The sequence below is a fragment of the Vipera berus genome (genome assembly GCF_964194415.1).
Source record: "Vipera berus genome assembly, chromosome: 2".
NCBI lineage: Eukaryota > Metazoa > Chordata > Lepidosauria > Squamata > Viperidae > Vipera > Vipera berus.
Window position 1 is genome coordinate 264985804 of NC_138203.1, and position 16102 is coordinate 265001905.

At 43.0% G+C, this 16102-nt stretch overlaps 1 protein-coding gene across 1 annotated transcript; it reads right to left on the reverse strand.

Annotated features, from left to right (window-relative positions):
* Nucleotides 1-633: 633 nt before the first annotated feature.
* Nucleotides 634-15320, reverse strand: LOC308662625 (uncharacterized protein). The gene is made up of 5 exons (XM_081318672.1): nt 15158-15320; nt 11519-11576; nt 6885-6917; nt 5648-6319; nt 634-5158 (listed from the first exon to the last, which is right to left on the reverse strand). The coding sequence occupies exons 2-5, from the start codon at nt 11550-11552 to the stop codon at nt 4617-4619; spliced, it is 1281 nt and encodes a 426-aa protein (XP_081174798.1). The 5' UTR covers nt 11553-11576; nt 15158-15320; the 3' UTR covers nt 634-4616.
* Between the last annotated feature and the right edge of the window lie 782 nt (nt 15321-16102).

Genomic DNA, 16102 nt, shown 5'->3' on the forward strand with positions numbered 1-16102 from the left:
TCTTGCAACCTGGGGCTGCCTTACAAAGGCATTTTTTTTTCCTGAGAGGTACCTGGGGCTGCGAAAGAATGTTTATTTCCCAAAGTACTGTATCATTTCAAAGAACAATGAATACAGGTAGTCCTTGACTTACAACCATTCATTTAGTGACCTAACTTACAATGGCACTGAAAAGTGACTTATGATCATTTTTCAAACTTACTACTGCTGCAGCATCCTCACAGTCATGTGATCAAGATTTGGACACTTGCAACTGCCCGATATTTATGATGGTTGCAGTGTCCCAGGGTCACCTTTTGCAACCATCTGATAAGCACACTGTCTCAGTTAGCAGTGGAAATTTTGGGCCTCACTGTGGTCATAAGTTAAGGACTACCTGCACTTTTGAACTAATCATTTCAAACATGAATGAATACTTCAGAGATGTGAGCCAAGGCACTTGTTCTCTTTACAAGCTGTTTACAAACCACTGTGCTTTTAAATGTTTAATGGAAAGTGAGATGACCATACCTAAATGACTGACATTCCCTAAACCAGGCAGAATGACATGAAAGAGATTTAAGGCAGAGTCCTTTCAGCTATGCTCTATCTGTTACTTTTAGAGAAACAGATAATCTGCAACAACTCAATATGCACTGTATATCACAGAAGTTTTAACATTCTTTCCTTAAGAGTTATATGGTTAACTGAAAAATACAATTTTTTAAAATTCTTTTTTTTTAATTCTTGGGATGTAAGTACCCCAACACAGGGAAAGAAGACCAGACTGATCTTACAAAACATATGAGACTGAAAAAGGAATAGCCAAGGGGAAAAAAAGAAATGTTATCTTTTGACATGTCAACTTCCTCTTTCCAAAAACAACAGATACCCCATCCCCACATCACAAATATTCTTTGTTTAGCTTTTTAGACAAACAACATACAGATCCATCTAAAATAATCAGTATGAAAGAGCACAAAGTTAAAAAACACATTCTAAGTCGTTATAGCCTGAAAATAATTTTTTGGGAGGCTGATTTTGATGGAGCACAATCACAGTCATTTGTAAGTTTTCCTGCTTTGCTTCTTTGGAAGACAAAAGGAAAATCTTTCATAGAACAAGTTTGCATCCTTGACAAAGCTAAATGCCAAGTGTCAAGAGTTTTGATCACGATAATATTTCTCATTTCCTATGAAATCCATAACTTGTAATATTAAACTTTTATTTCTTTCATGTCCTAGCCCTGTTATGGGGGAACCCTCAAAATATAATCATTATGGAGTGAAAAAGGAAATGGTTGAAGCTTTCAAAATGAATGGATTGAGAAGTATGGCACTATTGGCTGAAATGGCAAGTCATTCTGCTTATTGTGTCACGGAAGGCAAAAAGACATTTCGAAACAAATCATCGTTGGCTTTTGGAAACAAGGAAAAAAAGGAAGAGATATTTTCTCAGCAGCTACACCTCAAAGAGTGTCAATCAAATCAAGTTTCTTAAGTTCTTAAGATGTCCTACTAATTTAACACCAGCAAGTTTCAGCATTGTTCCTTCTGTAGCTCAGCATGAGAAGACCCTCAGTGAAGGAAAATTTATTAAAGAAACTCTTCTAAAATTGTTTTTTAAGATGTGCAAAATAAAGGTGATGTTATTAAGCATATTTCTGATTTACCAGTTAGCAGAAATACTATTAAAGACAGAGAAAAGACAATGACCTCCAAAGAGCATCAATTAAAAGGCTTAATTATAAATATTTTTTTTAATTTCTTTTAATGAAACTACTGATGTCAGTTCGTTGGCTAAATTTTCAAATGCTCAGACAATGAGAGAAGAGTTGATAAAGCTAGGAACAGTACTAATAAATGTATCAGGGAACAAAATAAGCAATGTTGTAAAAACACTCCATGACCTAAGCTTTGTTATGTCTCAAGCTGTTTCTGTGATGACAGATGGGGCAACCCAATACGGTGGGGAAAAAAGGATGGATCCGTGAAACTGTTTACGGAAGATTTTGGACAGCCAGATGTGTCATTTCACTGCACTATCCCCCAGGTGTTGTGTGCCAAGGCAGGAGTCACAGAACTACATGATGTAATGACAACAAAAATAGCCAATTTTATAGCTGCTTAATCCTTTCGTAAGTTGAATTTTCTGCACTATTGCAGGAAGTTGAATCAACTTACAGCAGACTGCTGATGCACAACGAGGTGGTTGAGTTGAGGAAAAGTCCTCAGAAGATTTGTGCAGCGCTATGAAGAAATTAAGTTAAATGTTGAGAATAAAAAATTGAAGAGTTTCATCAGCTCAGACTGTACATGGCTCAGCACATGGATGTTTTTACAGACCTCTCGGTTCATGTGAATGAAATGAACTTAGTTACAAGGCTTTGGCAAAAGTACTGATGTTATATTTGGATACATGAAAAAAAAACTAAATTTCAAATTTTCAAATGTGATGTAGGAAACTAAAACCTGTATTTTCGATGAATGAATAACATTTCAAGGTTAGATTGGCTTATGCAAAATGAATTGAAATCTTTGCATATAAGTACCTGCACATTTTATATTCAATAATTGATCAGTTTTGGAGGAAGATTTAATCAATTCAGAAGTTTAGAACAGACAATTAAAATAATTAAATTTCAGGATGAAGTAATCTACAATATGATGGAATTAAATGATTTTCAATGGCTACGAATTGAATGACTAGAGCTGCAGTTAGCAGAATTCCAGGTTAGCGTTTGGACATAGGTGTGTGTCAACCTGAGGTCTTAACTTGAGGATCTGGGGAAATCATCTGCAGGAATAAAAATTGCCACTACAAACAAGACATTTTGAATGCTTGGAATACTGGAAACTTTCAATGCTCTTAAAAATCTAGCAATGGCTTTACTGTACTCATTAAACATTAAAACAAAAAAACTGAATGACATGAAGTTAGTGCTGCTTGCTTGGATTTGCACTGCACAAAATATCTACCTTCAATTTTAGACTTATTTACTCAGCAACAAATGTCATTAAGTGATGTTAATCAAATTAAATGTGTGTTTGATACTTTTTCACTTCCAATCAAAATTACTAACAGAAATAATTTTTAGTGCACTATTCTAAGCCCAATTATCAGGGTGCATATTGTTGTCTATTTTAGGTTTTTTCATTATTTTACTTACTGGGTTTTATTTTTGTAATTATTTATTGTTTCTTTATGTAATATAGTTCTCAACTTGCAATCACAATTAAGACTAGAATTTGTTATTAAGGCAGTGGTTAAATGTGTCTCACCCAATCTTACAAACTTTTTTGCAGTGGTTGTTAAGCAAATCACCAGTTGTCAAGTGAATCGTGAGGTTGTTAAAGAAAATCTGGCTTCCCCCATTGTCTTTTCAGAAGCCAGTTGGGAAGATTGCAAACGGTGATCACATGATCCTGGAATGCTGCAACTGTCATAAAGGAGCCACTGCATTCTGAGCGGTTAGAATGCATCATTGCAGGCAAACTCTGCCCACAGCCTGGAGTTTGATCCTCACCAGCTCAAGGTTGACTCGGCCTTCTATCCTTGTGAGGTGGGTAAAATGAGAACCCAGTTTGTTGGGGGAAATATATTGACTCTGTAAACCGCCCAGAGTGTGTGCTGTGAAACACTATGGGTCAGTATATAAGTGCTACTGCTATAAATCAGGGGTCTTCAAACTTGGCCCTTTTATGACTTATGGACTTCAATTCTCAGAATTCCTCAGCCAGCGTGCCTGGCTGAGGAATTCTGGGAGTTGAAGTCCAAAAGTCATAAAAGGGCCAAGTTTGAAGACCCCTGCTATAAATGCATGCTAGTCGCCAAGCACCCAAATTTCGATCATGTGTCCTTGGGGATGCTGCAACGGTTTTAAGTGTGAGGACTGGTTTCCCCTTTTTCAGTGTCATAATTTCGAAAGGTTGCCAAATGAATGGTTGTAAGTCAGAAACTACCCGTACATAATATATGATTGTACTGCCCTTTTTTTAAAAAAAATGGTTATGTAAAGAATTGTTTCTCTTTTGTCCATGTGTATGTGGGTGAACCACCAGCAGAGTTAGGCATTTTCTTAATTTTTGACACATCGAGCCCAAAAAGTTCACCATCATTTGTCATATGAAGCTTTCTGTGGAAATTGGGTAGCCGTTTTTGAAAGAAAGCTGAATTCGGCACACCAATTTGATCCGGCCTAGCAACCCTAAAAAGCCAGAAAACTCTTACCATTAAACACATGTTGAACAACTTGGAACAACAGTGCAGTTTTATTACTTTTCAAAGATTACCTCCTTACAGGTACCTGGTAATGTGTTTTAAGTGTGTATTTTTTTTTAAAAAAAATTATACTTGTACATCAAACACTGCATTCCTTTGGAAACAGGATGGTAGGAAAACTAACATAGGTACGCTAAAAAAACAGTGATAATAAATCTAGATGTACATTTGCTGGCGGCTGTTTCCACAACCTTAACGTTGTGGGGAGACACACGTAAGGGGATGAGAACATGTTCTAACTATGCAAGAAGAAAGGCAGTAAGGAAAGCAATATATGTGTCCTAACAGGAACAAAGAACTGGAGAACTGGTTTCCACCAGGACGCTAAATCAGCAGTGCTGTTCTGCCTGATGGCTTCATTTCATCCGCTTCCTGGGAGAGACATCTCCATTGCTGGTGGCAGATTGCTGGGAAGGAAATGGAAGGCTGGAAGGGGAGGGACATGGCATCTCTTGGCCATTTGAGGAAGTACCACTTGTGTGAATCATGCTAGGGCCCGGGAAATCATAATACTGTGATTGATACGGAGGACTGTATGACGTTCTACCCCGAATGTCTTTCATAACTTCCAAGATGCCCTGCAGTACACTGGTTTGGCTGCTTAGCTGCTCCTTCAGAGTTTGATCGCTTGATTCCAAAGCGCTTACAAGCCTTCCAATGTCCTCAGCGCTTTGCTCCATCTCGTCCTTCCGGGCGGCGAGATCCTCCTTGTAAGCGCGTTCAAAAGAAGCCACTTCTTTATGTGTGAGGTCGGACAATGTCCGGACAAGTTCACTGGTAGCTTGGGAGGTGACTTCCATCAGCTCTTTCAAAGTATCCCCCCTTCTCTTTCTTTGCCGGCAACGAAGATTCCGCATCCTCTCCGCAGCGGTCAAGGGCCGAGGGCGCAGATTCGGCGCTGCGGGAACAAAGATTAAAAAAAAGAGAATTTAATTTTTTTTTAAAAAAAGAAGGGGCACTGGGGGAGGCAAACATCAGTGTCAGCGGGTATACTCATCAAAGAATATCCCTTGTCCTAAGAAATCCGGGTTTTATACCAAGGTTGCCCTGTTCATGTGAAAGAAAGAGCGAGAAACAGGAACTCAGAAGTATTATTGAAATTATGCCGCTGTATAGAAACATTTGCTTAGTGCAATCATGTTCTGTTATCTGTAGGAGGAAGAGTTAGGCAGAGAATGCGCACCCTGCTGCCCTGGATGAGGCAGTTCTACTCAAAGTCTCTCTTAGGAATTCTGACATCTGATGACATTTCAAATACGACATTAAGTCACCTGCTTTTGTATCCAAACTAACTGAAAAGGAGGCGCTTATAGAAATCCAGAGGGCTGAAACAACACATTATACAAAACCCGCTTAAAGACACACAGCAAATCCAAGCAAAACTCACCAGTAACTGAGTCATTGGATGGCAAAGGATCGGTGGGAGTGCCGGGACCAACACTACCATCCATGGAAATATCAGAATTTGCTGCTGGAGATGCCACTTGGTTTTCCATGTTGGCTTCGCTCTGCTGAGATCCTGGTGGTTCGGGCAACAACAGACAGTCCCCGTCTGGCTCTTCAAAAGTCCCTTTGTCGTTCTTGCCCACTGAGGATGGCTCATAGGAGGCGTCTTGCGCTTCTCTGTGCTCGCGACGCCGGCGGTCCACAGGAGGCCTCGGGTTACTCCCTGAAAGCCGTGGAACGACCAGATTTTGCTTGATGCAAAGAAATCGATTAAGTTCTTCGTAATAAGGCCACACGCGGCGTCCGTGGCCAGCGTTGCTGTTCCCATCCACTATCTCTTTGAATCCCCGTCGAAGGACCTTTGCACGTTCGCGGCATTGCTCCCAATCCCTGTTGTAACCCCGGGCTCGCATTTCATCCGCTATCCACTGGAACTGTGCAACTGTGCGATAGTTTGATGCCAGGGCACTCTGCACCGCGTCATCACCCCACACCTGGATGAAGGCCCGGGTCTCCTCGTCAGTCCAAACAGGCTGGCGCCTTGATTTAGTGGCAGAGGAAGAGCCCTGCGAGGAAGCCGTCAGTGTGCCGTGATTCGGCATGGGCACGGTCTCTGGAAGGGTATCAGACAACATGGTGTGCTCCAGAGATGACACGGTGCTATTGGCAGCAGGGAATTTTACAATGGTAGCAGGAAATGTTTCAACTGATTTGGGCGCAATAAAAGGAGTGCTAGCGGGAAGGGTGCAACAAAGAAGCTCCCAATGATAGAGTGCAGACAGAGACAGATGGGACACTCTGCACAATGCACTCTATAGTTTTGCTGGCAAATTCCCCCCACTGACACACTCACACAAATGTTACGAGAGACACGCATCTCGCATCTTTGTTCCCACAAGGTGACCTCAAGAAAATGACTCAGGGGTCTTGCATATGAAGAAAAAAAAACCACAAGAGGTGACAATAGTGCAATGCGCGTGTCTAGCGTAATGTTTGTGAAGCAGTTTTAAAGTTCCATCCCTCCTTAACCTTCACTAGCCTAGCCCCTGACCAAAAATATACTTTAAGAAAATATGTCACTGTTGCATAACGTATTCCAATCACAAGGTTTCAGAACAGATTTATAGACATGGCTGATTTAGTTTCATGGATTGGCATGCAAAACAACAATTACTCACCTGTGTAGCTGCCATCTGTTGAAATGTAGGCCGCTCAAGGAGAAAAGAAAAACAGACAAAATTAGAGGCAGTCATTTTGAGATGCCTTCACTGCAAGAGGAGTGCATTTCTGTACCCATTAACCACGAGAATTGGAAACTTTGGCTTAAAAAAAAAAGATGAAAAACAGATTCTGAAGCTAGATTGAAACTACCCTGCATGCTAGCCCCGAAATACAGATAGGGCAATATTATTTATTTTATTTATTTTTTATTTTAATTCCATTTATATCCCGCCCTTCTCCGAAGACTCAGGGCGGCTTACAAACTTAGCAGTAGCCTTCATTCTATGTATATGCCTGCTTATTAGGGCTTTCACACACACACCCCAAGCAGCATTATTACAAAGTCAGCTTATTGCCCCCAACAATCTGGGTCCTCATTTTACCTACCTCGGAAGGATGGAAGGCTGAGCCAACCTTGAGCCTGGTGGGACTCGAACCTGCACTAATTGCAGGCAGCTGGTGTTACTTAAGGAGGCATCAGCCCACTGCTCCACCAAGGCTATGTAGGTTTCATTTTCCTTGTAAGTCATCTATGTGCCATAAACAATTGACATAAATATCCTAGTTTTCTTTTTTTAAAAAAACTTCTATGGGCCTATCTGCCTTCTCTACAGACAATCTTTCTACAAGTAGCCCTTGACTTGATCATTTGTTTTTACAACAGTTCGACAGCCTTGGAAAAAGTGACTTACAATCTGTATTCAAAGTTACAACTGTCACATCATCCCTTCAGTTACACAACTGCAATTTGGGCACTTGGCAATTGGCTCCCATTGACCATGGTGCACAGCATCACACAGTCCCTCCAGCAGGTGTCTGACAAGCGAGGTCAATTGAGGAAGGTGAATTTGCTTAATGACACCATGGCTCACTTACTGGCTACGTGATTTGCTTAAGACAGGGGTCTTCAAACCTGGCCCTTTTATGACTTGTGGACTTCAACTCCCAGAATTCCTCAGCCAGGCACATTGGCTGAGGAATTCTGGGAGTTGAAGTCTGTAAGTCATAAAAGGGCCAAGTTTGAAGACCCCTGGCTTAAGAGGTGCAATGATTTTACTCAATGGCCAGGATAAATAAATAAAAATAGTGGTAAAATCAGGTTCAGTCTCATGATGACTCGCTTAATGGCCACATGGCTTAGCGACCAAAATTCTAGTCCTAATTGTGATTGTAATTCAAAAACTACCTGTAAACCCATTTTCCTCTGTCCCCCTCCTTAGCTGCTACCTTCACTGTGTTTAGCCCATTGTCAAGACGGCACAAAAAAAGGATCAGGGCTTAAATAAAGCTGAAAAATACACTACAGGAAAATATTAGATAATAAAAAAAAGACACGTCCCTCTCTATAGCCAGTAGCTCCTATGTTTTAGTCTGAACTTCCTCAAGACTATAAGATCTACAATTTCCCCTCTTGGAGCAAAGCTAAAAAGCAACCAGTTGGAGCTTCAGCCAAAACACTGTGATAAATCTCACTTGCCCGGAAAGGGGGGGGGGAACGGGAGGTACATCTTCGTTCCCAATTAGCATCCAGGGATAAGAACGCCAAGGGGTTGAAAAGAATAAAAGGGATCAAAATGAAAAAGCCATGATCATCACCACCACCACCACAGGGCCTGCCTTAAAAAAAGCATCCTTCTCGGTGTGATTCTTTAATTGCCGCTCTCTCTGAAATGGATGCCAGAGGAGCTGTTTTCCACTTACCTACTTATAAAGACTTATCCCTTCAATGAGTTACTTTTAAAATGTTAGCAATAAGGACATAATCCTTTTTTCTTCTCTCAAATAAAGGTAAAGGTAAAGGTTCCCCCGCACATGCGTGCTAGTCGTTTCCGACTCTAGGGGCCGGTGCTCATCTCCGTTTCAAAGCCGAAGAGCCAGCGCTTGTCCGAGGACGTCTCCGTGGTCATGTGGCCGGCATGACTAGACGCCAAAGGCGCACGGAACGCTGTTACCTTCCCACCGTAGTGGTCCCTATTTTTCTACTTACATTTTTACGTGCTTTCGAACCGCTAGGTTGGCAGAAGCTGGGACGAGTAACAGGCGCTCACTCTGTTACTCTCTCAAATACCTCTGTTTTATTATTTTCTTTGCTGGGAAAATATTCAACTTCGGGCCCGGGAGGGAAGGAAAGAATGCAATATAATTTGAGTTTGCTGAGGCAAACGCATCAGAGCCAGGGTGGGGAAACTGAGGCCCTGGAGCCTCAAATGATCTTTTAGCCAGTTTTACTTGTCTCCCCCCTTCCCTATCTACACCCCTATATCATAACTACCTGCAAGAGCCAAAAATTGTTTTGGACATTCCCACTACTTTTGAGGCAAGAAATACAGAAACAATAGGGTACAATCTAAAATTCAATGAATAGTCCAAAACCTAGAAAAATGGAAATTCCTTGCCCTTCTCAGCTGCATGCTACACTCTACCTGTCTGGCATCAGCAACCCAACTCCTATAGCCCTGGGCTTCCCAAAAGGGTGACCCCTACGAATCCAAAAGGATACTTCATCTCTGAATTGGAAGAATTAACTGCTGCAGGCATGGCAAAAATCTGGCAGGGATGTGGAAGATGGGTACCATAGTAGCCAAGGAGCAGGGATCAAACCAAGAGGAATCTTCCTGGCCTTTTCATCTTGAAAACAGGCTATTTTACTCCTTCCACATTGTTGAGATTCCCCTTTAGAACAGCCAAAAGCCTAAGCATTCCCATCAGATTTTATACTTAAGCAGGTTAATAGCTTTGTGCATTCACTCTTGAAACTACTTCAACAAGTTGGCCAGGTTTTGACAAACTGAATCAAGGTGACAACATTCTAGCGTGCTCCTTTCAATTTTTCCCAATATAGTGTGTAAGTCTATAAAAAAATTGGTTCAGTTCAGTTTCCCAAGCCACCCAGATTTCTAAATTCAGACTGTGTTTTGTTTACAAAAGATAACTCAAGAGTCCTAGACACAACAGAAAAGACTCAGATTTCTACAGCAATGGCCATCTTTGCTGTCCTTGAAACAATATTCTCAGGCTCTACTCCAGCCAACTAATGGCCAAGGCAAAGCAAGACGGAAAGGTCATACCTGCATAATCAAAGAATGGGATCAGAGCCAGAAATCAACAGAAGTGATAAATTTGGGGCAAGAAACTGTGCACTCAAAACCCAGGGCCCAAGCAAAGGGTGCTGGAAATAGAATATTACCTCAGAACCATCAGATTGTTACCTCAGAACCATCAGGTTATTACCTCAGAACCATAAATGATGGGAAGCTCAGTGCAATCACTAATTATGCAACCTCTGGACGAACATAGTTCCTTGAAAACACATACACAAGCAACCTGCCTTGCTCTCAATGTCAAGCAAGCATAACCTCTACTACAACTAGGGATGGCAATGTTATCTGAATGCTGACACAACATGAACCACAGGGATCAATATATAATGGCAAGCAATTGCCCAACTATCTAGAAATTTTAAGGGTATGACATCTGGGGTTTTTTTTTGTTGTTGTTCTTAATTATAGCTCTGTGCAAAATTCTCAACAAAACAATCATTTCCCAGATCAGGGTTACTTTTCCTGACGAAGGCAGCAATCTTAGTAGAACAAAAAACTGACCCCTGAAAAGTGCCTAGCTTAGTATAAATCTGGTCTAAGACATCCAATGGGCCCTTACAGAGTATCCAAAAACTGTAATTCTGGAACAGTATTAATCTTGTGCAGATGCAGAGGCCGATGGGATCTTTAAGAACGTTAAAACAGATTGCACAACAATCTGTTCATATGGCTTTTTCTTCCTTGAGGAGTCTTTTCTCCCCCCACATCCCTAAGACATCTTTCATGCGTTTAGTTTATCCAAATACTTAATTATTCTTATACTGGATTGCCCCGAAGCGTACATAATATTTAAAATGGATCCAACCAACCCAATGCAATAGTGGATTTTTTACTTCTGTTCTAACCCTTTGAGCTGGCTTATTCAGGAAACAAAAACATCTTAATTCTCTTGAAACATCTTCACTGCTAATAAAGTAGCAGAATCTTGAAAGCCTACTAAAATATTTCTCCAGATCTGACTTATAACTAACATAATTAAGTCAAAGTTATCTGGAGAAGGAGGCAACACCAGACTTCATATTTTCAGCTCCTGGTAGACCTTCCGTCCCAAATTCTTGTATACTCCTATTGAAGCAGCCTATCTTTGCTAATTTTGCAGCCACATCTTACTGCTGGCTCATATTCAGTTTGTTATTAAATATTTCATAACTTATTCAAAATACAATTGCCACAGAATTTTTTTTCCCTCCCAGACGTATTTTCCAGTCCCCAATTTTTGGGGTACGTTACAGAATGACAAGAGAATATGCTCCTTCTTAATTTAAAGAGCCCAAAGAATCCATAAAAAGAAGACCCAGTCACAGCACAGTGAATGCTACACTCAGCTATGCTCACTGCATCAGTGTCTAGTTCTTACTTTTTTTTCCAAAGGAAGGGGTAATCTGATCACAGGGAGGGGTGTCACAATTTTCAGGGTTGTAACAATTTTTAAACAGATCTTAGCATTCAATGTGAAAATAATAATACAGTGATATAGAAGAGATCCTTACCCAGGGAAGCCACATCATCACCATTTTCCTCCATGATCTCACTTGCTAAGGCCTCACCCTGCAAAAGAGAAAGTCAGTTAACCCCCAATGCCCTAGCCGCTAATGCAGCCGTGAAACCTAGCAGAAAAATTAATCAAGCTTCAACATGAAGAGGAACTCACACCCTTTTGATTCAACTGCAAAAGCAGACAACACCATACTATGGAACGATGCCTCAAAAACCACACAGCTCAGTTGGGGATACGCCCCACAAGCATAGGGCATGACTGGGCTGCAACCGGCAAGTCATGATTGTCAGCAGAGTGGCTGTCTGTTAATGCTGTACCCACAAACTAACTGAACACCAATGACTGCTGAACTGATGTCCCAACTGGCAGTTACAAAACCCTGGTCTCTTTCTGTGACTAGCAACACAGGTGAAAATGTTGATTACTAAACCCTTGTAGGCACCCAAAACGTAGCGTGAATATGATGATCAGTAGAATGATAGAACAATTACAAAAGAAAATGTAAGATATGCTCAATGTACTTCAAGGGAAACACTGAAAAGACTGGAGGCTAAACAAATGAAGAATAGTTGCAGGAATTGGGTATGTCTAGTTTAATGAGAAGAAGGACATGATAGCAGTGTTCCAATATCTAAGGGGCTGTCACACAAAGAGGGGCTCAACCTATTCGCCAAAGCATCTGAAGGCAGAACAAGAAGCAGCGAATGGAAACTTATCAAGGAAAGAACCAACCTAGAAATAACAAATTTTCTGAGAGTTAGATCTAACTGTTAGAACAAGTGGAATGTCTTGCCTTTGGAAGTTGTGGGGCTCCACACTGGAGGTTTTTAAGAAAAGACTGGACAACTATTTGTCTGAAATGGTATAGGGTTTCCTGCTTGAGCAAGGGGTTGGACTAGAAGACCTCCAAAGTCCCTTCCAACTCTGTTATTCTGAGAGGCCCTACAACAGGGGTCTTCAAACCTGGCCCTTTTATGACTTGTGGACTTCAACTCCCAGAATTCCTCAGCCAGGCATGCTGGCTGAGGAATTCTGGGAGTTGAAGTCCACAAGTCATAAAAGGGCCAAGTTTGAAGACCCCTGTCCTACAACAAAGTAATAAAAATATGTCGACGATGACCAATTCCTGTAATTCTCAAGCAGATGGCAGCACCAAGCTCTTCTTCGGATTTCTCAAAAGATTAATGAAAGTCAGACCTTCCTAGACTTGGATGGGAGAAAATACAGGACAGGAAACTATACTGAGAAATATATTTAAAAAAAAAATCCTGGAAAAAGGCATTGGTAACCTATTTCCCTTATGTTGCCAACAAAACTAAATAAACATATGGATGAAGTTACCAACACATGAGCAAAATGAAGGGAGTTTTTAATCTCTCAATTTAGCACAACATGAAAGAGCAAAAATAAAGTTGGCTTGCCTATTCCAGTTAGGCAAAAGGTGTCTGGTAATTACAGTATCATTGCATGGATTTAGGCACAAAACCATCTTACATTTGCGATATACAATAATTACCATTCATCAGTCAATAACGCAGAACACCCACTCTCATTTCCTATGTGAAATCCTGCTGTGGATATCTAGTTTTACTGCTTATTGTTCCTCAATTCTTTTATTGCTGTTTAGAATTATATGACATTCACTCAAGACTGCACCTACTCCTCATTCTTGCACATCTCTACTAGAATTTTATTCTCTCCATTTCCATTACAGCCACTTCTAAACTTCTATTGTAGGAAAGAGGTTGGGAATAATCTGAACTTGGGTCGAATATACACTTTTGTACTCAAGTTACTATTCAAGGCACTTTTCCCACCTATATTGTTGAACTATGGTGCTGGAGAAGACTCCTGCGAGTCCCTTGGACTGCAAGGCGATCAAACTGGTCAGTCCTAGAGGAGATCAATCCTGACTGCTCTTTAGAAGGCCAGATCCTGAAGCTAAAACTCAAATACTTTGGCCACCTAATGAGAAGGAAGGACTCACTGGAGAAGAGCCTAATGCTGGGAAAGATCGAGGGCAAGAGAAGAATGGGACGACAGAGAATGAGGTGGCTGGATGGAGTCACTGAAGCAGTAGGCGTGAGCTTAAATGGACTCCAGAAGATGGTAGAAGACAGGAAGGCCTGGAGGAACGTTGTCCATAGGGTCGCGATGGGTCGGACACGACTTCGCAGCTAACAACAACAATTGTTGGGAAGATAAATGTTTTTCCCTTTCTAAATGCCTAAACATTTCCCCCTTCCTGCGATTATTCCTGCAACAAAACTCTCCAGCAGGCAACTCTGGGTCAGCTTTTTTTTGCTCAGCTTCAATCCCCTCAATGTAAGCAAAATAAGGTACGTATGGATTAGCTCACTACTGCAAGATGCTTCTATGATTGCTTCCTAAATGAGCGCTGACAGTATTGCCTTCCTTTGCAATTTCTGCATTGCTTTGATCTCTCAGCATCTTACCACTCCCGTTCTCTAGTTCTGCCTTGATCGAGCGGTTTCTACTCCGGGCCAGCTCAGGGCGGCTTTCCCCAGCTTGGCTCCCTTCTGGGGACTCACATCATACCGGTAGCTCAGCTAACCCAGCCACCACCCCCCCGCCCCAAACAGTGCTTGCCTGCGCAATCTGGGAACTGTAGTCCAACCCATCAATAAGGTAGAGACGGTCGCGGAATGCCGGCCTTTCCAGATGCCAAGCGGCTCCTCCGCGTACCGTGGGGGAGCAAGCCTAACGTTGCTTTTGCAAGGCTGACCCTTTTCGTTTTGTGGAACCACCACCACCACCACCGAAGGGAAACCCGAGGCCGGCGATGATCGCCCCGGTTAGTATGACTCATCGCCCGCCCGCCCCCCCGGCGGCCCACCTACCCCGCGCTGGGGGAGGAAGAGACGGCGAGGAGCCTCCAAAAGCCGGAAGTGATGGTGGCGGCACAAAAGCGGCCAGCCCACCCAGGGGAGAGGCAGCCGGCCACCCGAGCCTCCCCTCTTCTCCCTCCCCCCTCTCCCCGGCGGTTCCCCCTGGGTAGAGCCACCCACCCCTCTTCTCCCCCTTGTTGTGGGTCGCCAGCCGGGCAGGGATCTCGAGGGGCGGCGGGATCTCATAATAATAATAATAATAATAATAATAAAATAATAATAATAATAATAATAATAATAATAATAATAATAATAATAATAATAATAATAATAATAATAATAATAATAATAATAATAATTTGGAAGGGACCTTGGAGGTCATCTAGTCCAACCCCCTGCTCAGGCAGGAAACTTTATACCAGGGGTCTTCAAACTCGGCCCTTTTATGACTTGTGGACTTCAACTCCCAGAATTCCTCAGCCAGGCACGCTGGCTGAGGAATTCTGGGAGTTGAAGTCCACAAGTCCTAAAAGGGCCGAGTTTGAAGACCTCTCTGCCTTTATACCATTTCAGGCAAATGGCTGTCCAGTCTTCTGGCTTGCGCTGCCGCCTCCAGTCCCGCCGGGCCTCCGAGCCCAAGAAGCCTCTAACTCTGCCGGCCCGCCTCGACTCCCGCCCCGCGCCCTGACCTCCCCACCCGGCCACCCACCCCGTGCCCTGTGGCTTCGGGGTGGGGTGGGGTGGGGTAGGGGAGCGCCTCTGGGACCCCGTAGAAGACCAACCCTCGCTCGCGATCTCCTCCGCCTGATCAGGGATCGAAGCCTGGCCAATCGGAGCGGGATCCGGGCCCCGGGCAGTCGCCTCTTCGGGCGACCGCAAGGAGAAGTGGCGCCGAGGCCTGACGGGCGACGAGCAACCCCAATATGGTGGCCGACCAGCTGCAGAGACCGGATGTAGTCGGGGATGGAAGCTTCGGAACAAAGGAAGCGAGAGGAGGCGAGAGAGCGGAGAGGGAGGGGGGGAATCGCTGCTTTTCTCGGCGCAGAGCCCCCTAGTGGTCGCGGCTCGGAAGACACTCCGCTGCCCCGAACACGGGTCTCTGGGGGAGAAGAAGGTCGACTAGTTAAAACAGGGGGTCTTCAAACTTGGCCCTTTGGTGACTTGTGGACTTCAACTCCCAGAATTCCTCAGCCAGGCACGCTGGCTGAGGAATTCTGGGAGTTGAAGTCCACAAGTCACCAAAGGGCCAAGTTTGAAGACCCCTCCCTGAGTTAAAAGAAGGCGCGCACGTGTGTAAGCCTGTAGCTCCTGGCTGACCTTGTCGGGGCTTGGAAGCTAAGCAGGTTCCGACTGGATAAATACTAAAGCTGAGAGAAGATCATCACAAAAATCACAGGATTAAAATTCTGATCAGTGTTCCCCAAGCTTGGCGACTTTAAGATGTGTGAACTTCAACTCCCAGAATCCCCTAGCCAACGAGCTTACAGCCACAAAAGTATTTAAAAAACAAAAAAGAAAAATCGTGGAAAAATACAGAAAAAAAGTTACAACGAATGTAAGCTGCCTTTTAACGATGAAAGTGCACATAACATAACCTCCATTTTCCAAGGTCCGCTTGGGGTGTGTGTGTGAAAGCCCTAATAAGCAGGCATATACATAGAATGAAGGCTACTGCTAAGCTTGTAAGCCGCCCTGAGTCTACGGAGAAGGGCGGGATATATAAATGG